Below are 22,292 nucleotides of genomic sequence, written 5' to 3'. Positions count from 1 at the left end.
CACTTGAAATAAAAATATATTGGATGGAGCTCATCATCATGTGTACAGTCAGTTGAAATCGCTGCACTTATTTTGGGCTAAGGCTAAAGCTCTACAAAAACTGCATGTCAACAATGGCGATCGTGTCACCCACCAGCAGTGGTGGAAGAGCGTTACCAAGATAGTTTGCAAATTATTTGAGAAGAGATTCTAAATTAATGCATAAAACAAAAGCCCAAAATTTACTTAGATGCGATGGATCTGAAACTTTCCTGTGGGGTCAGGAATGAACCATTTCTCCCAAAGCTTGTAGTGTGAACAAGGCGACTTCCAAGGTTTAAATCGTCCATTCCAGTGCAGCAGCTTAGCATCTTGAATCACATTCTGAGGAAGCTGGTCATCTGGACTCAACCCTTTTGATATATAAATGATACAACATAAAGATGTATGACATCATGATTTGTATAGGTTTTGCCACCTACTCATTGAATATCCCCTAAATAATACGTTTCAGAGTTTGCCTAGACATAACTGAAGGCTTGTAAGGTGCTGTTACTGGAAAATGCTTTCATGATCCCCATCCTTGGGACTAAAGGAGAAGGCTTCTGCAGAGAACCTAAGGTATATTTTTGGTTTTGGCACAATTTTTGTTACAAAGGATCTGCCACTTTCTAGTTTTTATCTTAATGACTTATGATCAATATATTTATTTAATTTAAATAATATCTACAATGATATGTTCCTACCATAAAAGTGCAAGAGGCACCAGCATTTTCAGTACAGTACTCTAATTCAGGGATGCTCAACCTGTGCCCCTCCAACTGTTGTAAAACTACAACTCCCACTATGCCCTTCTGTAGGCTGTCCGGGCATGCTGGGAGTTGTAGTTTTGCAACAGCTGGAGGGCCGCTGGTTGGGCATCCCTGCTCTAGATAGACTAGTTGGGCTTTGCTGGAAAAGCATTTTGCCTGTATACCCTCCTCCTTTAGGCCACTTTCACAGGCCACTTTGTAAGCCAAAACCATGAATGGAACATGCAGAGAAAGCGTATAATGGAAAAATATGCAGTTTTTGATCCCTTTCTAGTTTTGAAACCCCTTTTTTTTTTTTTTTTTTTTAAACTGAGTAACCCCAACTATCATAGGTCTGTTCAGCATCAGAATGAGGTTCTTTGAGCCCACTAGAGGAAATGATCCTGTGGGCCCGACTTCTGTGTAGACAGGACATACTGTATGCACATTGTCAGGTACAGTTATTGAGTCTTCTCTCCTGTTATATTAGGTGTCAATTATCGTGTCAGAGCTTGAAACCACCAAAGGACACTCTGATAGTCCAGGCCAATTAACACTCTCCTGCCACACTGAAAGCATGTCCACACGTCTCCTATATCCTATTTATAAAATCAGTGATACGGTCCTAACCTCAGTATCTGAGGAAAGGGATTTAGGGATCATTATTTCAGAAGACTTAAAGGTAGGCAGACAATGTCATAGAGCAGCAGGAAATGCTAGCAGAATGCTTGGGTGTATAGGGAGAGGAATTACCAGTAGAAAGAGGGAGGTGCTCATGCCGCTCTACAGAGCACTAGTGAGACCTCATTTGGAGTATTGTGCTCAGTACTGGAGACCATATCTCCAGAAGGATATTGATACTTTGGAGAGAGTTCAGAGAAGAGCTACTAAACTGGTACATGGATTGCAGGATAAAACTTACCAGGAAAGACTAAAGGACCTTAACATGTATAGCTTGGAAGAAAGACGAGACAGAGGGGATATGATAGAAACTTTTAAATACATAAAGGGAATCAACAAGGTAAGAGAGGAGAGAATATTTAAAAGAAGAAAAACTGCTACAAGAGGACATAGTTTTAAATTAGAGGGGCAAAGGTTTAAAAGTAATATCAGGAAGTATTACTTTACTGAGAGTAGTGGATGCATGGAATAGCCTTCCTGCAGAAGTGGTAGCTGCAAATACAGTGAAGGAGTTTAAGCATGCATGGGATAGGCATAAGGCCATCCTTCATATAAGATAGGGCCAAGGGCTATTCATAGTATTTAGTATATTGGGCAGACTAGATGGGTCGAATGGTTCTTATCTGCCGACACATTCTATGTTTCTATTTTACAGTATAACATGACATTGGCCCAACTTTACCACAATGTGCATAATCAGTGACAAGCCATTGTTAAGGTGAAGAACTACTGTGTGGCTTGTCCACCCCATACCATGCATCATTGACCACCATTCTCTGTATTTAGAGAGAATTTCCTGGCAAGGAATTCATTACAGGGAGATATTGCTAAACACATATATTGGACTTGTGAAGTACAACAGCAACATGCAACATCTGCAAGGAATGTCTATGTTCTTCCCATTATTTCTGGTACTTGAGATTACCACTATGCTTCAAAAACCTACTTATTCATTAGGTTCCTTAGGGGGTGTCTGATATTGTAAGCCCCACTCATGACAGGAACTGATATGCGACTACAATCTATGCATGGAAGTAATGAGGCATGGGTATATTCACCTAGATGCCGAACGTGCCAGGCTGGAGGGATGACAGAATATTTTTCATGGAACACAATAAGCATGGGAGGAGTACTTACTCCACCTCCAACGGTACTGCTGTACAGATTCTCTCTGAAAAATAAGACAAAGAATCCTTTATTAATATTCTGGAACATAAAGTGTAAAGTGGAGAAATCCTCTTCTTGAATTAAGTGCAATACATTTTCTTAGCAAGTCCCTTTATTTTCTGTATAGGATCCTGGGCATCTCATGATAACCTGTTCTTGTGACCACCTGAACAGGCAGCTATGGTGGAGGAGCCTTCCTTATAAAGACTCCTATGGGTGTCCAGAATGGCTGGGGCTAGGCAAGTCTAATTTTGGGGCTGGGGTGAGCTCCTTCACTCCCAGCAAAAGCCACATTTCCCCTTTTTTTTTTTGCAGAGAATATTTTAGCTCAATGAATTAGATCTCAAAAATGTCAGCTAAGATTTAATAATTTTCATTATAACTTTATCTGGCATTGAAAAGCAGGGCAATCCCAAATCCTTTCTTTTTCAAGGATTTTCTTATCACTGACTGGCATATTAGAACTGAATGTCATTGAATAGCTTACTCCACGTTTTTCTTCATCCATTTCTCCAGTTTTTTAGTAATGTGCTGCTGTCTCCACTCAGTCATGTTTGCTACAAATACACCTGGGTTGAACGAGCATGTACTTGGGCTGATTCCAAGTTTCTGAATTGCCTTCTTTCTGTAGTCAAGGAACCCCATGTATGTGTTCTACAAGAGAAGATAGGGTAAGTTGATCTAAGTAGAGTGAATTAATTATTAAAAGCACAACATAGGTTTGAATCTTAACCTGTTCTGTAATTTATTTCAGTCATGCTCCTCATTACATTTTTTGCATGTTGCATGTAGAGTCTGCCCACTAGACCCTTTGTGTGATGTTACCTTGGTATTGTTTTTATGTTGCCCATACAGCCCATGGTGCTGAGCAGACAGCCCTCATAGCAATTTCAGCCAGTCCCTCTACTTCTGCTGCCCCTTCCATCTTACAGTATGCAGTATCAGAGAGAGAGAGAGAATCTGCAGCTGTATCCTTCCTCCTCATTACAGCAGACGGGGAAAGGAGGGGGGAAGGTAATCAAAATGATAAGTTTCCTATATTACAAATTTTGATAAAAATGAAGAAAACTCAAGCAGTAATTGCACGCTACCTAAATTCTCTAAGCGCAGCCATCCATTATTCCTTTCTATCGCTTCCAGCAGCACCAGTTTGATAAAGGCCATATCCGGACGAAAACGTCACTGTATGTAAGGCTACTTTCACACTAGCGTTCGATCGGATCCGTTCTGAACGGATCCGATCATAATAATGCAGACGGAGGCTCCGTTCAGAACAGATCCGTCTGCATTATTTTAGCATACAAAAGCTAAGTGTGAAAATAGCCTCGTACGGATCCGTCCAGACTTTCAATGTAAAGTCAATGGGGGACGGATCCGCCTGAAGATTGAGCCATATTGTGGCATCTTCAAACGGATCCGTCCCCATTGACTTACATTGTAAGTCTGGACGGATCCGCACGCCTCCGCACGGCCAGGCGGACACCCGAACGCTGCAAGCAGCGTTCAGCTGTCCGCCTGTCCGTGCGGAGGCGAGCGGAGCGGAGGCTGAACGCCGCCAGACTGATGCAGTCTGAGCGGATCCGCATCCATTCAGACTGCATCAGGGCTGGACGGCTGCGTTCGGGTCCGCTCGTGAGCCCCTTCAAACAGAGCTCACGAGCGGACCGACGAACGCTAGTGTGAAAGTAGCCTAAAAGATGCACTGCAATCAGGGCCGGTGCAAGGATTTTTGCCGCCCTAGGCAAAGATCCATTTTGCAGCCCCCCTCATGTCACTCACTCACTGACAGACACGCACTCAGACACTCACTGAATGATGTACACAGAAACTCACTCACTGACAGACATACACTCACTCACTCACTGACAGACATACACCTACCCACTGAAACGCACACACAGAAACTCACTGACAGACACTCACTCACTGGCAGACAAACACACATATACTCACTGACAAACATATACTCACTGACAAACACACAGACACTTACTGACCAACAGACATCCACACTCACTGACATACACTCACTCACTGACATACACCTAGACACTCAATGACAGACGCACATACATTTACTGACAAAAAGACAGACATACACTCACTCACTGACATAAATACACAGGCAGACACTCACACAGTCAAACACTTAAACACTCAATGACGTCATATTCCGGCATCACAGAGGGCGCACGAGGGAGGAGTGGGAGCTGCTAGAACAGCCTCCCTTGCCGCCCGCCTCCTCTCCTCCGGTAATTTACTGGCAGAGCACAGGGGCGTAGCTAAAGGCTCATGGGCCCTAGTGCAAGAATTCAGCTTGGGCCCCCCCTTCCCTCAGTGCTTTGTGGCCAGGGGCAGGGAAGCACAAACCTTTGTGCCGTCCAAGGCAAAAATTGAAACGGCACCTCTCCCATGCCAATTCTTGACCTAACCCCTTCCTTCCAGCCAGAGGTGTAACTTGACCAGCATGCACTTTCTATAATACTGGTGTCTTCTTATACAGCACAAGGGTCTTTGGGCCCCCTCAGGCTCCTGGGCCCGGTAGTGACTGCTACCTCTGCACCCCCTATAGCTACGCCCCTGGCAGAGCAGGCACCTGCCATCAGGGTAAGCAGATGCCTGCACTGCCATATTTAAGAAGGACCTCCACCTCCTGACCCCCCTGTAACGGCGCTGGGGGCAGCTCAAGAGCCGCTCGCCCTGTCGCCCAGGGCTGCAGCCCCAGTCAGGGGGAGCCCACCAGGGCACCCCAGCAGGCCAGCGCCCTAGGCGAACGCCTAGTTCGCTTATATGGTTGCACCAGCCCTGACTGCAATAAAAGTTCACCATTCTGCATCATTACTGCTGGAGTTTTCTTCACTTTTATACATGGGGTGGCAACCCGACTCATTGAACGAAGTTCAACGTCAGAATTTACAAATTTTGATAATCATGGGTATACAGTGTGGAAAATAAGTATTTGATACATTGGCAATTTTGCAGGTTTTCCCACCTACAAAGAATGAAGAGGTCTGTCATTTTTATCGTAGGTATTCTTCACCTGTGAGAGACAGAATCTAAAAAACAATCCAGAAAATCACATTGTATGATATATTTTTTTAAACTGTTTTATTAACAGAAGAACAAGTTGAAGGTACAGTACATTAACATATATGATCTTGCTATACGCAGTGATACAAGAAGTTATAACAAATCCAGTAAACTTCGGTTTTACAAACGTGTCAGTTGTCCACTGCACTGCTGCTGTCTCCTATTTCTTAAATGACATTCCTTGCATATATGAATCAGGTATTCCCACTAAGCCTGTTATGCCAAGGAGCCCCAAGCCACCATAATAGCTTGTCTTAGGCTCGAGGATGAGTACTGTGTGTGAGGGGATGTACATCACAAGTCCCAAACTTTATCAAATTTTTGGGGTTTATTACGGTGCTTGAACACCAATACAATAGATGGAAGAATTTGATTTATTTGAGGTTCCCACATGGCCAAGGTCGGTGTACTGGGATTATACCATCTCAGAGCAATGCATTTACGTGCCAAAAAAAAGGACTCTATTAAAAATGTTGTCATGTAGTGGTCCCAATTGTCTTCTTCCATAATTCCCATCAGGAAAACCTCAGGGCTGCACGCCACTCGTATCAGCAGTATATTCGACAAAAAGGAAGTCACTTCACCCCAAAATGTAGCAATCGGGCTGCATCTCCGGATCATGTGCCAGAAGTCTGCCTCTGCTTCTCCACACCTTAGACATGCTGTGGAAGAATCTCGACCCATTTTATACATTCTAGTTGGTGTGAGATATGTCTGGTGAACTATGTATAGTTAAATCATCTTGTTATTTACTGCTGGCGACACATGTATGTGCGATTCTAATAAATTGTGATATTAATTCTTCTGTAAGTGTGAGGATCAGTGTTTTCCATTTGTCTATTACCTTGAGGGGGTTAGCCTCGACCTTTGCCTGCACCAAATGTGAATAAATTGCTGATACCAATCCTCTGGGTCCCTGAGTTTTAACTATTCCGATAAGAGGGTATTTAGCTATTGCAGTGTTAGGCTACTTTCACACTAGCGTTCGGGTGTCCGCTCGTGAGCTCCGTTTGAAGGGGCTCACGAGCGGACCCGAACGCAGCCGTCCAGCCCTGATGCAGTCTGAATGGATGCGGATCCGCTCAGACTGCATCAGTCTGGCGGCGTTCAGCCTCCGCTCCGCTCGCCTCCGCACGGACAGGCGGACAGCTGAACGCTGCTTGCAGCGTTCGGGTGTCCGCCTGGCCGTGCGGAGGCGTGCGGATCCGTGCGGATCCGTCCAGACTTACAATGTAAGTCAATGGGGACGGATCCGTTTGAAGATGCCACAATGTGGCTCAATCTTCAAGCGGATCCGTCCCCCATTGACTTTACATTGAAAGTCTGGACGGATCCGTCCGAGGCTATTTTCACACTTAGCTTTTTTTTTGCCATTTTAATGCAGACGGATCCGTTCTGAACGGAGCCTCCGTCTGCATTATTATGAGCGGATCCGTTCAGAACGGATCCGCCCGAACGCTAGTGTGAAAGTAGCCTTAGTGTTTGGGAATGTTGTCTGTATGGCTGATCTAAGTTGCAAGTAAGAGAAGAAGTGTGTATGGGGGATCTGGTGTGACTGAGCTAACGCTTCGAATGTCTTTAATACACCTTGAGCATACACATCTCCGAGAGTTAGAACTTCCGCCAGTTGCCATTTATCCGCCCCCATAACTAACTGCATCTGTGGAAGTGATTGATTAAACCACAAAAGTATGTCGGATATGACCCCTGTAAATTGGGTCAGCGATTTGGCCTCCTTCCAGGGCAGTTGCGCCAACCTGTGAAGTGGTAGTACTGGTCTCTGGAATTTAGGAGGCAGCTCCAGAATTGACCATAAAGTGTGGCAGTTTCGATATTGTTTCAAGAAGTATTCCGAGGTGGGCAGTTCTTCAGAGGAATACCAGGACCTAATAAGCATCAGCTGACCTGCCAAATAGTATGTATGAAAATCCGGCTTTAATGTATACATTGTATGATTTAAAAAAAATAATTAAATTGTATTTTATTACATGAAAAAAGTATTTGATCACCTACCAACCAGCAAGAATTCTGGCTCTCACAGACCTGTTGTTTTTTTCTTTAAGAAGCTCTCCTACTCTACACTCATTACCTGTTTGAACTTGTTACCTGTAAAAAAGACACCTGTCCACACACTCAATCAATCACACTCCAACCTCTCCACCATGGTCAAGACCAAAGAGCTGTCAAAGGACACCAGGGACAAAATTGTAGACCTGCAAAAGGCTGGCGTGGGCTACAGGACAATAGGCAAGCAGCTTGGTAATAAGGCAACAATTGTTGGTGCAATTATTAGAAAATGGAAGAAACACAAGATGACAGTCAATCTTCCTCGGTCTGGGAGATCTTGCCTCTTGGGGTAAGGATGAATCTGAGAGAGGTCAGGAATCAGCCCAGAACTACACGGGAGGACCTGGTCAAGGACCTGAAGAGAGCTGAAACCACAGTATCAAAGATCACCTTTAGTAACTCACTATGACTACGCCGTCATGGATTAAAATCCTGCAGGGCATGCAAGGTCCCCCTGCTCATGCCAGCACATGTCCAGGCCCATTTGAAGTGCGCCAATGACCATTTGGATGAACCAGTGGAGGCATGGGAGAAGGCCATGTGGTCAGATGAGACCAAAATAGAACGTTTTGGTTACAACTCCACTCGCCGTGTTTGGAGGAAGAAGAACGATGAATACAACCCCAAGAACACCGTTCCAACCGTGAAGCATGGGGGTGGAATCATACTTTGGGGGTGCTTTTTCTGCAAAAGGGACAGGACGACTGCACCGTATTAAAGGGTGGATGGATAGGGCCATGTATCGCAAGATTTTGGCCAACAACCTTCTTCCCTCAGTAAGAGCATTGAAGATGGGTCGTGGCTGGGTCCTCCAGCATGACAATGACCCAAAACACACAGACAGGACAACTAAGGAGTGGCTCCGTAAGAAGCATTTCAAGGTCGGTCCTGGAGTGGCCTAGCCAGTCTCCAGACCTGAACCCAATCGAAAATCTTTGGAGGGAGCTAAAACTCAATGTAGCCCAGTGACAGCCCGGAACCTGAAAGAACTGTAGAAGATCTGTATGGAGGAGTGGGCCAAAATCCCTGTTGCAGTGTGTGCAAATTTGGTCAAGAACTACAGGAAACATTTGACCTCTGTAATTGCAAAGAAAGTTCTGATTTTCTATTGTATCAAATACTTATTTCATGCAATAAAATGCAAATTAATTATTAAAAAATCATACAATGTGACTTTCTGGATTTTTTTTTAGATTCTGTCTCTTACAGTTGAAGAATACCTACGATAAAAATTACAGACCTCTTCATTCTTCGTAGGTGGGAAAACTGGCAAAATTGCCAGTGTATTAAATACTTATTTTACAAGCCTCTAATAACTCATTTCCAATTGAGAGGTGACAACTTTACCACATCCTCTATATCCATCACAGGTAAACAGAGATAGAATGTAGGTGTGCTCAACTCCGCCACACCTAGCACGGACCACGCCGAGAGCCACAGCGTTACTTGAAAATAGGAAGAAAAAGGTCCATCTTTGTTAAAAATGTTACCTTTATTTTTAAGTGCGATTAAGAGCCAGTTACAGTCCAGTCTACGCGTTTAGTATCAGAGACAATAACGATCCTTACTCATGACATTGTCTCTGATCCGAAACGCGTAGACTGGACTGTAACTGGCTCTTAATCGCACTGAAAAATAAAGGTAACATTTTTAACCAAGCTGGACCTTTTTCTTTCTATATCCATCACACATTGTAGGTAAGATAAAGGAATCAAAGCTATGTTCATGTACCCGACATATGGATCTGATAGATTGAAGTAGTGAAATATTAGATGGTAATTTTAGTATTGAGAAAATGAGGTTCCTTGGACACACCAGAGGAAATTATTCTTGTGGCCCAACCCCTATATCATGAATGAAGTCTAGTATGTTTTGATTTAAAGAAATAGACTCTAGTGACAACTAATTGGTTTAAAAGGCAACTCTAAATGGGATTTTTCTCCTGGACCAATATGGTATCAGAGCCTGGGTCTATTGAAAGACATTGACACTGTAAGCTCTCTTTTCCCCAAAGGTATAAAGATGACACTGCATCTGACCTCATCCGCCAGTAATTGTGTTATGCAATGTTTTATGTCTGCTTTAGTTATAAATGTACCAATTCGGTACAATAATATAGTTGTCCAATAAGCACCTGTTTTGGGATTACATAGTATGGTATTGTTTTATTGTTTAGCTAGCCACTTAATCTTAATTCAGGAAAATCTGGCTGGTGCATGATAAAAAAGACACTGCTGAGATAACATAACAGCTACAAAGGCTATAATATAGTATATAATATTTTTTAGAGCTCATGCACACAACCTTATGTATTTTGCGGATCCACAGAATACAGATGACGTCCGTGTTGCATCCATTTTTTTTTTGAAGACCCATCGACTTCAATAGGTCCGGGGTTCACATTTTGTGGCTTAGTATAGGACATGTTCTATCTTCTTCCTGAACAGAAAGCAAACGGATTATTTGTGTGCTTTCTGCATCCGTATGCCCATTCAGCAAAAGAAAGGACATGTCCTATTCTTGGCTGCAAACAATTGAAGTCAATAGGTCTGCAAAAAAAGCGTATGCAACATGATCATCACGTGGACATCATCTGTATTTTGCGGACCAAAGGCCTTATACACATGAGAAGCTCATTACTGGATGGGATTTTTTTTTTAACTAGTGCTGTAGTATGTTGATATCTCAAGACAATATATCTTTCTTATATGTGATACAGACATGTTATAAGGTCATACTGGTGGAGGACTGGTAGCTGTGATCCACAACAGTGGCCCACATTTACTAATGTCAGTGAACTTTGACACTGTCATAAACGTTGCCAAAACTTGGCACAAATTGGCACCAGCTGGTGCACTTTTGGCAGATCTACTTCTTGAGAAATCCATTGCACATAGCTTATCAAGATGGCATGACCACACAGAAAGGGGGAGCAGCCCAAGGCACCATTTAGTGCCAGAATTGCACAATTCTGGTGTAAAGTTCTGTCTCAAAGTAAGCCAACCAACATTCGGTATAATGTGTCTGTCCCTGCACCAGATTTATCATCCAGCCTGAGCCACTGTGATCAATCTGATGCAGGTCTAGACTGCCTGTCTAAGCTTATGCCATCTATAGGATTAGTAAATCTGCCCAGTGTCTTGAACAAATAGATTCTGTTACTTGTTTCAGCTGAGATTTGATAATTGAAGTGAAGGACCCCATCTCAGATATCACTGATTTCCTCTCTCATCACTGATATTTCTTTAGGTTTTATATATTTCTAACTACATCTAGAAATAAAAGACAAAACAATGAAAGTTACACATCATGTACCCTCTAAAGTAAGGTCTGAATAAGAACTGATATTGCGTAATGCATGATCTACCACACCTGTATCCCTACTCTTGTGATAACGTCTTGGAGCGATGGCAAGTCACAGTCATCAGAAAATGCAGCAATGTGTCCTCTTGATATTTTAGTGTTGTAAAGTTCCTGGATATCTCCTGAAAATAATAAAAGAACAGAACTGCTATTTTGAGACTATTATATGATAGCAAGTACATTGTGTCAGCTAATGTTCTTCTAAGCATCCTAATTTGCATGTAACAGCGGCTGCTGTGCGCCGCTGTTCCCCGGCTTACCACTCCGGTCCCGGGGGCCGTGCCCAGCGGTGCTCTGTGGCCAGAGCTTCCCATTCACTGCTGCAGCTCTGGGCTGTTTGTGTAGGTGCTGTGGTTCTAAAGATCCGCTCCACAGTTTCATCTCAGCCCTGGCCACAGCATGCTTGCTGCTGTTTTTTTGCAACACTTCCTTAAGGGCCGGGTTAGGTCATGTGACCGCACTGACCAATCCTAGCCCTCATGCACATATATAAGTGGCTCAGCCCCCTTCCCAGATGCCTCAGTGTCAAGGTCCTTGTGCTCTGCTTAGTTTCCTGATAACCACTTGTGTGCCTGTGTTTCTGACTCGTTATTGTGTTTCTGGATTCTGTTACTCGTCTGATCCCTGCCTGCTTGCCTTGACTCTCCTGATGCCGAACCGGATTGCCTGACCTGTACCTGTGCCGCCTGCCCTGACCTTTTGTCTGTCTGATTACGCCTCTGCCTCATCTTTCGATCCTTTACTTTTGCTCCTGGTAATGACCATGCCTGTACTTCTGGTACCTTTCTCAGGTACCTCCTGGTCCGCCTTGACCAGCTGGCTCGTGTACCTATCCTCCTCAAGAGATAGCGACCTGGTATTCCCCTCGGGAAAGTCTATCCCCACCATCAGGGGTATTGTGAAGAATCGAGGGGTTCACTTAGACAACGCCCTTAGAGGAGATAGGACACGTGGCACAGTGGGTTCACACCCGTTGGTTTGTGACATTGCAAAGCACGGGACCAAGACACTACTGATCAGGCAAGGAAGCGGTCAGAAATGGGGAAGTGGCGTGTGAATGGTGGGACCATGGACATGTGAGGTCTTTTTTTTTTTACTTGGCCTCAGGATACCACCATTTCAGTTGTTGGCTCTTTAAATGAGATATAGATTCTGCTGATATGTGTACTTTTTGTCTACATCACTGATGGTCATTTGTTCCTATATCTGTCTGAATAAGTTGAAAGCTTTAATATTTTTAATTCATTCTAAATTTTGGCAAAAAATAAATAAAATAACTACACAAAACTGAGTAAAATGCAAATGTCTGAACTGGTCTTAGGCTGGTTTCACACATAGGAGGGCATTTATCATTCCCCCCATGCCAGTTTTCTGGCGTAAAAAAGTCTCAAACCTTGTGTTTGCAACTTTTAAAACACCCTTGTGCCTAAATTTAGGTGATAGCTGCTTTGCCAAGAAGGGGCAAAGTTAGTGCAGGGCCAGCAGGCACAAAAAATGTATCTTCTTTTACGCCAGTTTTATGGTGTTACAGAAGACTGAAATTTACATCATCTCCTAGCTGGCGTACATTTCACTTGAGGCACACTAATTGCCGGAGGATGAGCCTGTGTCTCGTTATAAATTAGGCCCATCTTCTGGCAATGCAGGGGGATATTATAGATTAGCATAAAACACCAGTCCATGATAAATTCTCCCCATAGGCTGTTTCTGCCGTTTTGTCCAACTTTTGAGGTTTCTGCTGCATTTGTTTTGGTGGGAAAAAAACGGCAAACCAAATTGGTGTGTGAAGAAAGCCTTGGGCAAAATATCTAAATGTTATAAATCGTTAGTATTGTTATTTAGTACAAAATAATACATTGAATCAATTGAACTGAAGTATCCTCAAAATATATAATATAGCGTTCAAATAGCACACTCTCTCTTCTCGCTGCAGGAGACAGACTCATGGGCCCGCCTTGCATCCATCTCTTGCAGCGAGGAGAGAACATGCACTATGTGAGCGCTTCTCTTTCCTCATTATAGTGATCAGAAGTTCAATGACACTTTAATTATGAATGCCAAACTGTTCCATATAAAAAGAACTTGAAGCAATATCTATATTAATGAGCGTCATCCTATACTAGGCAAAGTTGACCTAGTAAATGCTGAGGTGTAGTGATATGGAGTGAACTGGTTGCAGTAGCACCTGGGCGCTGGTACCTGATGGGACCCAAAAGACTCATCTGCCAATGAAGACCCTGTGACACATTTTGCATGGGAGCCCAAGGCTTAAACTTAAATCCTAAGACTAGGTTCATGTCTGTGTTTGGAACCGCGGTTGCAGATTCATATTTGATGGATCCATGCAACAATTTTTTTACAGCAAAATGATGGACACCATGACGGAATCCTAGTGGACCTTACTGACTTTTAATAGGGTCTGTATGTGAGAGATCTAGCTCACTGTCATTTTCGGTTTTCTGCTCTTATGATGGCACAGAAAAGCAGAAATACGACGATGAGAACCCAGCGTAAACGATAATTATTTTAAAAAACAAAAACCTACCTAAGACAATGACGTCATCATCCAAATAAATGACTTTCTCATGTTCTGAAGTGAGCAGTGGCAGATAAAAACGTACAAAATTCAGCTGTCGTTTGGTAAATGGAGAGAGAGAGATATATATATGGTAAGCAATAAAACAAGATACACAACAATCTGTAATGCCTAGAGCTGTACAGCTTAAAGGAGATATGCCAAAATAAATTTGTAAAAGGCCCTTTAAAGGAGTTTTCCAGGAGTAAAACATTGATGACCTATCCTCAGGATAAAAATGACTTGATCACAATTTCTTGATCATTTTGGCTGCAGTAGATCTTCACAGGCTTCCATGTATTACAGTACATGTTCTCCTTGCTAACGTTGTCCTCACCTGAAATACACCTATTTCAATGTTTGGATCCCTAACCCCTTCCCTAACTCTCTAACCTTTTCAACAAACCCAATACAGATTATCTAGGTGACAGAACTTCCTGTAATACCGCAAACAAGTCAGAACTGAGCAGTCGTGGAGGAAATTTGCAAACCTGTTGCATCTGAACTCATCTTCAGGCAGGGGCAGAATGGCCATAGACCCTTCAGGGAAATTTCCCAGGGGGCCACCCAAGCTCTCTTGATGGACGCAGGCCAGATACATAATGATTTGATGCTCAACGACAGCAGTTGCCCATTTGATCTGAACTGTATTACCATCCTCATGACGGTGATACAGTTGAATACTGTGGAGAAGGCGGCAATATTTTGTGCTGCACTGTGGTATTGGATTCTGCTGGGGAAGTACTTTGTACTATGGTATTCCAGGCCCTATCTACTTCTGTTGCCCTGTCTTCTATCATTTTGTCCCACCTACAATACGGGGCCACTTTTAGTTTTTTTTCCAGGGCCACTTTAAGTTCCCAATTAGCCCTTGGCCTTAGGATTGGATTATACCAATAAAAATATGTATGTTAAAAAGATTTACTTACTGGTTGAAGAAGCTCAGGGAAGGCTGCATCATGGCGAATTTTTCCTTTAAGAACCATGGGGTTAAACTCCACAATTTTAAATTGTACTTCAGACAACTGTGTTTGTTCAATCCATTTTCTGAAATATAGTATTAACCAATTTTATTCTTATTCACGGGATTGCATGATAAATGTAGTACTTTTTAATCAATTAATGTGATTTCTCGTTACCTGATGTGAAGCAATGAATTTTTCAGACCTATAATATAAAATAGTACATTGGCATTAGTGTTACTGTAGATGCTGTTGATCGCAGCTATGGCGGCACCCAGGCGGCCTGATGCAGCACATATAACAACGGGAATGACATCTTCCTCCTCCTCTTCTTCTTCTACTTCTAAAGCAGCATCTACAATACACATTTACACATCACCATTCATTCAGAAGTTGTACAGAACATGGCATCTTCATACAAGGAGCTAAAAAGATTTACCATATTTACCGTCTTGTTCCTTCCGTGTGGGCGCCTTATAGATTGTGCTATACCATATGGCACAAAATGTCAACACAAGCAGAAACAGCAATATGTGATTAACTGAAACATAAAAATGAGTATGCTTAGCAAAATGATTGCATAGAATCTTACTTTTAGTATATCTGCTACTTTCACACTCGTGTTTTGGACGGATCCATCATCCGTTTTTATTATCTGTAACATAGCCAAGACGGATCAGTCTTGAACACCATTGAAAGTCAATGGACGATGGATCCGTTTTCTATTGTGCCAGATTGTGTCAGTGAAAACGGATCCGTCCCCATTGACTTAGATTGTGTGTCAGAACGGATCCATTTGCCTCCACATCGTCAGGCGGACACCAAAACGCTGCAGGCAGTGTTTTGGTGTCCGCCTCCAAAGCGGAATAGAGACTGATCGGAGGCAAACTGATGCATTGTGAGCGGATCTTTTTCCATTCAGAATGCAATAGGGCCAAACTGATCCTTTTGGACCGTTTGTGAGAGCCCATGATGGATCTCACAAACGGAAAGCCAAAACGCGAGTGTTAAAGTAGCCTTAGAGATAAATAAGTGAGAAGCATAACCCTTTAAAGGGGTTGTCCTATGAAAAATATGCAACATTTTTCAAACTATCACTTTGATCTGAATACTTTTGTAATTGTATGCATTCAGGCAAGTCTTCCGTTTTTTTTCTTTTCCGGTATAGAGCCCCTGTGACTGAACTCTATGCCGGAAAAGAAAAACGCTAATGTGAAAGTAGCCTTATTACAAAAAAATCACAATGGCTTCTTAGACAGAAAGGGGGAGATTTATCAAACTGGTGTAGAGTAGAACTGGCTTAGGTGCCCATAACAACCAATCAGATTCCACCTTTCATTTTCCAAAAGAGCTGTCCAAAATAAAAGGTGGAATCTGATTGGTTGTTATGGGCAACTAAGCCAGTTCTACTCTACACCAGTTAAACCATTTTTTTTCTAAAGTAGTGCTGTAATGTGTAAAGTTGATATTTTGGGACTGTAAATTTGCTGGCTCTTCCTGGAGTGGTATGTACTCTGAGCCAATCAGATGTCTCCACTCATCTTCTATGCTTCTTTTCTACCTCACTGTTTCACTGAATTACTAAATGAGAAATTGAAGCTGCATACCCCTCCTCCCCTGACTTCTATATACTGTATTACTCTTATGGTATTTTTGTAGGAGAGATTTCTGAACGTTTTCAGAGAGCCTACAGGCAGGGAAAGATGAAAGAGATAGTAGATTTAGCAGTGTCAGACTGACAAAGGATAAGTAATGACTTACGTTTTCGTAAAACAGCCATATGATTAATCTCTGCTGCGGTTTCTGGAAAGAAGCAAAATTAATGATGATACTTAATTAGCAGATTTCTGTATGAAAAAATACACAGTTTCATGTGTCTAATTGGTTGTTACATTTAAATACTAGGAATAGGAGATGGTTGCCATGTAATCTTTTTACATAATCATAGAACATTCTAGAATTTTTTTATTTTATTTATATGTGTGAATCATATTGGGGTATATATATATATATATATATATATATATACTCACACTCACTTAAAGAATTATTAGGAACACCATACTAATTCGGTGTTGGACCCCCTTTTGCCTTCAGAACTGCCTTAATTCTACGTGGCATTGATTCAACAAGGTGCTGATAGCATTCTTTAGAAATGGCCCATATTGATAGGATAGCATCTTGCAATTGATGGAGATTTGAGGGATGCACATCCATGGCACGAAGCTCCCGTTCCACCACATCCCAAAGATGCTCTATTGGGTTGAGATCTGGTGACTGTGGGGGCCATTTTAGTACAGTGAACTCATTGTCATGTTCAAGAAACCAATTTGAAATGATTCGAGCTTTGTGACATGGTGCATTATCCTGCTGGAAGTAGCCATCAGAGGATGGGTACATGGTGGTCATGAAGGGATGGACATGGTCAGAAACAATGCTCAGGTAGCCTGTGGCATTTAAACGATGGCCAATTGGCACTAAGGGGCCTAAAGTGTGCCCAGAAAACATCCCCCACACCATTACACCACCACCACCACCAGCCTGCACAGTGGTAACAAGGCATGATAGATGCATGTTCTCATTCTGTTTACGCCAAATTCGGACTCTACCATTTGAATGTCTCAACAGAAATCGAGACTCATCAGACCAGGCAACATTTTTCCAGTCTTCAACAGTCCAATTTTGGTGAGCTCGTGAAAATTGTAGCCTCTTTTTCCAATTTGTAGTGGAGATGAGTGGTACCCGGTGGGGTCTTCTGCTGTTGTAGCCCACCTTTCTTTCCCATTCTGACATTCAGTTTGGAGTTCAGGAGATTGTCTTGACCAGGACCACAACCCTACATGCATTGAAGCAACTGCCATGTGATTGGTTGACTAGATAATCGCATTAATGAGAAATAGAACAGGTGTTCCTAATAATTCTTTAGGTGAGTGTATATATATATTGGGGTTTCGTTCTGGTAGATAGGGTAAGCGGGCGCAGTACAGAGGCAAAATACAAGTTCTTAAGGCCTCATGCACATGCCTGTTGTTTTGGTCCGCATCCGAGCCGCAGTTTTGGCGGCCCGGCTGCAGACCCATTAACTTCAATGGGGCCACAAAAGATGTGGACAGCACTCCGTGTGCTTGAAAATAGATATTGGGCGGCACTGCTGTTGTGGGTGCACGGTCCGCGGGTGTCCCCCAGGTACTTGATACGAAGAAAGAACCGGCACTCCTTACGATATAATTACCAGTATTTTATTTGCCACTCTTGGATAGAAGTGACGCGCATTTTGGCACATGCAAGTGCCTTTGTCAAACTCATGCGAACAGCAAGTGGCCACTTGCTGTTCGCATGAGTTTGACAAAGGCACTTGCATGTGCCGAAACGCGCGTCACTTCTATCCAAGAGTGGCAAATAAAATACTGGTAATTATATTGTAAGGAGTGCCGGTTCTTTCTTCGTATCAAGCACTCCGTGTGCTGTCCGCATCAGTTGCTCCGTTCCGTGGTCTGCAAAAATAATATAACATGTCCTATTCTTGTCTGCGCTTTGTGGACAAGAATAAGCAGTTATATTAAAGGCTGTCCGTGCCATTACGCAAATTGCGGAACGCGCACGGACGCCATCTGTGTTTTGCGAACCGCAAAACACACCACAGTCGTGTGCATGTAGGCTAACTCAAACTTAAGTGTTTATTCACAGTTGCATAAAACAACACGTCACTTTGCAGTCTTTGGTGTTAATTCACACAAATGGAAAGTTTAATTTGCACAGAACAACATGTCACTTTGCAGTCTTTGGTGTTAATTCACACACAATGGAAAGTTCATATTGCACAAGTCACCTTGTTGGCAGTTCTGCCTCCAGTAGTCCACAGCAGGCTTTAGGGGGCCTGTTCCCCCTGCACATGAGTCTGAGCCCTCCAGTCCGGCACAAAACATCAGATCCCAACACAGAGACTCAGCTGCTAAGCCCAGCTGCCTATTTTAGGACACCCAGGTGCTGCCAAAACCCGGACCGGCACTTAAACTCCGGTCCAGTATCTAACCTCTTCTTATTGGGAGGAAAATACCTGCCTTCCCAGACAAAACCTCTCGCTGTGTCACAATATATATATATGTAGAACAGTGCAACTTTTCCTGTCAGCTCAGCTCATTTTAGGAGTAGCCGCATTGCATGGCAAGCAGAAAGGGACACAAGACAAGCAGTGGGGAAACCAGAGTGTATTCAGTAAGATAAGCATGTTGCACATTGTATTAATTCTACACTTTGAGCTTATATAGGCTTGAGAACCCCTTCAAAGTGGTTTTCCACCACCCAGCAAGACCCATTAACCCACAAAAAATATTCTACATTTTTCAACCCAGCACCTGGATCTGAATAATTTTGTAATTGTATGTAATTAAACATTTAGTATAGACAGAGAGTTTTTTTTATAAACTGTATCTGTATAGCGCCACCTGCTGTTTGTTATTTTCCAGATTTCTCTGTCCACTTCGCTGACTCGGATGCACATGCTCACTTCCAACTTTCAACTGCCACCAGTCATATCTTTTGTTAGAAGCTGTGACAACTACAGGACATGCCCCCTGAGTAAGGGCACACTCCTACCGCGCTACAATAGTGACATACACATCTATTGACCAAACTAGAAATCTGGTACTCTGACTGATGGACGTGATGTTGGCGAATGTAGGATTTCCAAAGTGAAACACGTCATGTGGCCAGTTTTCAGAGTGGTCAATCCATATGACTTTGTCATGGTATGTATACTGGAGACTATCTTCTACAAACAAGTTAGGATTAGTTAAAGGGGTTGTGCCCCTTGGTAAGGAGGGGTAGGCAAACTCCCTCTTTTATGGATGACCTGCAAAGGGAAGACTCCTTACTTGTCTTCTGCCGACAGCTCCCGTCTCCTTCTCTTCGCAACCTTGTCCTTTCCGCTCAGCATGTAAACTTTCGTTTTAACACCGCGGCAGCCAATTACTGGCTGCAGCAGTGACCTGCTCTCCTTGCATCATTTCAAATGGTCACATGAGGTAATAGGACAGGTCACTGCTGCGGCCAGCGATTCGCTGTAAAGGCGTCAAAACTGAAGTTTACATCCTGGGAGTCGAGCTGCCAGGAACCAGCTCTGGGAAGCAGGTAAAGGCCTCTTTCACACGGGCGAGTTTTCCGCGTGGGTGCAATGCGTGAGGTGAACGCATTGCACCCACATTGAATCCGGACCCATTCGTTTCTAAGGGGCTGTGCACATGAGCGGTGATTTTCACGCATCAGTTGTGCGTTGCGTGAAAATCGCAGCATGCTCTATATTGTGCGTTTTTCACGCAACGCAGGCCACACAGAAGTGAATGGGGCTGCGTGAAAATCACAAGCATCTGCAAGTAAGTGCGGATGCAGTGCGATTTTCACGCATGGTTGCTAGGTGACGATCGTAATGGGGACCCGATCTTTATTATTTTCCCTTATAACATGGTTATAAGAGAAAATAATAGCATTCTTACTACAGAATGCAAAGTAAATTAGGGATGGAGGGGTTAAAAAAAATGAAACTCACCTCATCCACTTGTTCGCGCTGCCCGGCTCGTCTTCATTCTTCTTCTTTGAAGACCTGGGAGGAAAAGGACCTTTGCTGCCGTCACTTTGATCATCACATGGTCCATCACCATGGCGATTGACCGTGTGATGGACCATGTGATGAGTGCAATGACATTGCCAAAGGGTTTAATTATAGTTTTTTTTTAACCCCTCCATCCCTAATTTACTTTGCATTCTGTAGTAAGAATGCTATTATTTTCCCTTATAACCATGTTATAAGGGAAAATAATAAAATTTACACAACACGGATCCCAAACCCGAACTTCTGTGAAGAAGTCTGGGTTCGGGTCTGGGTACCAAACATGCCGATTTTTCTCACGCGCGTGCAAAACGCATTAAAACACTTTGCACTCACGCGGGAAAATCGCGCATTTTCCCGCAACACACTCGCATCCTATCCTAGTATTTGCCAAAAAAACCTCCCCCAAAAAGTGCACAACCCTTTTAAGGTGGGTTGATGGGTCCCGGAAAACCTTTTTACCATTATTTGTCATTCTTATTATTTATATTCCACTAAACTGGAATTAGCATGTGATAAACCTAAAATGTTAATTTCTGTATGTCACACTACTAATGATATATAGGAATATTTGGTATGTGTCTAGGCCTTAGTCTACATAAGGTTAAATCAATTAGTAAGCACTGGCAAAAAGTGTGTATTACTTCCTGTGTCTACAGGCAGAAAAATATACATTTCATTTCCTGCACGGCAAGAATACTTCACGTCTCTACCTAGAACACTTCTTACACACGCAGTCTTTGCCAGCATTTGCAATGAGAAGAATGCACTTTGATGCAATGCATTCACGAAACTCTAACTTTTACATATAACGTATTTCAAAGATCAGGATAATTTGTTATTTACAGCAAATAATGAGTGTTACATACCGAGACGGTGACAGTTTAGGCCAAGCTTCCCTTATCGGACATTTCATGGGAGGAGTGGACTGAAAAAATGTCCACCGCAGCCTGTGTTACTGTAAGCATAAAAAGCAATACTGAAGTTTCTCTTCTTTAGTAAGCAAAAGTGTACCAAGCCGAAGGAGGCACTGATGGTGATCCCTCCACTCTCCTTTGTTCTTTCCAGCGTGATGAACTGCTCGGGGAAAAGCTACATTTGCAAGCACAAACAGAAAGAAATGAGTTCCAGATGAAATCTGTTCCAACATGTGCAAATCCCCCTTGTGCTTCACATAGGGATTTTTGGCTTTCAAAATGGAAAATGAGAACTTTGCTGTATGCTGCACACAGACAGATATGAGATAGATAGATATTAGATAGACAGACAGACAGACAGATATTAGATAGACAGACAGATATATAGATATTATATAGATAGATATTAGATAGACAGACAGACAGACAGATAGATATTAGATAGACAGACAGATATATAGATATTATATAGATAGATATTAGATAGACAGACAGATATATAGATATTATATAGATAGATATTAGATAGACAGACAGATATATAGATATTAGATAGATATTAGATGCGATAGATAGATATTAGATAGACAGACAGACAGATATATAGATATTATATAGATAGATATTAGATAGACAGACAGACAGATATTAGATAGACAGACAGATATATAGATATTAGATAGATAGATATTAGATGCGATAGATAGATATTAGATAGACAGACAGACAGATATATAGATATTAGATAGATATTAGATGCGATAGATAGATATTAGATAGACAGACAGACAGATAGATATTAGATAGACAGACAGATATATAGATATTAGATAGATAGATAGATAGATAGATGAGGCAGATAGATATGAGATAGATAATAGATAGATATGAGATACAGACGTGGACAAAATTGTTGGTACCCTTTGGTCAATGAAAGAAAAAGTCACAATGGTCACAGAAATAACTTTAATCTGACAAAAGTAATAATAAATTAAAATTCTATAAATGTTAACCAATGAAAGTCAGACATTGTTTTTCAACCATGCTTCAACAGAATTATGTAAAAAAATAAACTCATGAAACAGGCATGGACAA

At 42.4% G+C, this 22,292-nt stretch overlaps 1 protein-coding gene across 2 annotated transcripts; it reads right to left on the bottom strand.

Annotated features, from left to right (window-relative positions):
* On the bottom strand, positions 1-21,422 carry GLT8D2 (glycosyltransferase 8 domain containing 2). 2 transcript variants are annotated; one of them, XM_044280591.1, is made up of 10 exons: positions 21,150-21,422; positions 16,437-16,478; positions 15,115-15,216; positions 14,853-15,030; positions 14,643-14,760; positions 13,684-13,768; positions 11,148-11,260; positions 3,106-3,272; positions 2,510-2,622; positions 1-392 (listed from the first exon to the last, which is right to left on the bottom strand). In XM_044280591.1, the coding sequence occupies exons 2-10, from the start codon at positions 16,453-16,455 to the stop codon at positions 226-228; spliced, it is 1,062 nt and encodes a 353-aa protein (XP_044136526.1). In that variant the 5' UTR covers positions 16,456-16,478; positions 21,150-21,422; the 3' UTR covers positions 1-225. The 2 variants fall into 2 exon arrangements, with proteins under 2 accessions (XP_044136526.1, XP_044136527.1); XM_044280592.1 differs by having other exon boundaries at positions 15,124-15,216.
* Positions 21,423-22,292: the final 870 nt, after the last annotated feature.

This window comes from Bufo gargarizans, chromosome 2 (genome assembly GCF_014858855.1).
Source record: "Bufo gargarizans isolate SCDJY-AF-19 chromosome 2, ASM1485885v1, whole genome shotgun sequence".
Lineage (NCBI taxonomy): Eukaryota > Metazoa > Chordata > Amphibia > Anura > Bufonidae > Bufo > Bufo gargarizans.
The sequence above is the reverse complement of the archived record's forward strand: the minus strand, read 5'-3'. Positions and strand labels throughout refer to the sequence as shown.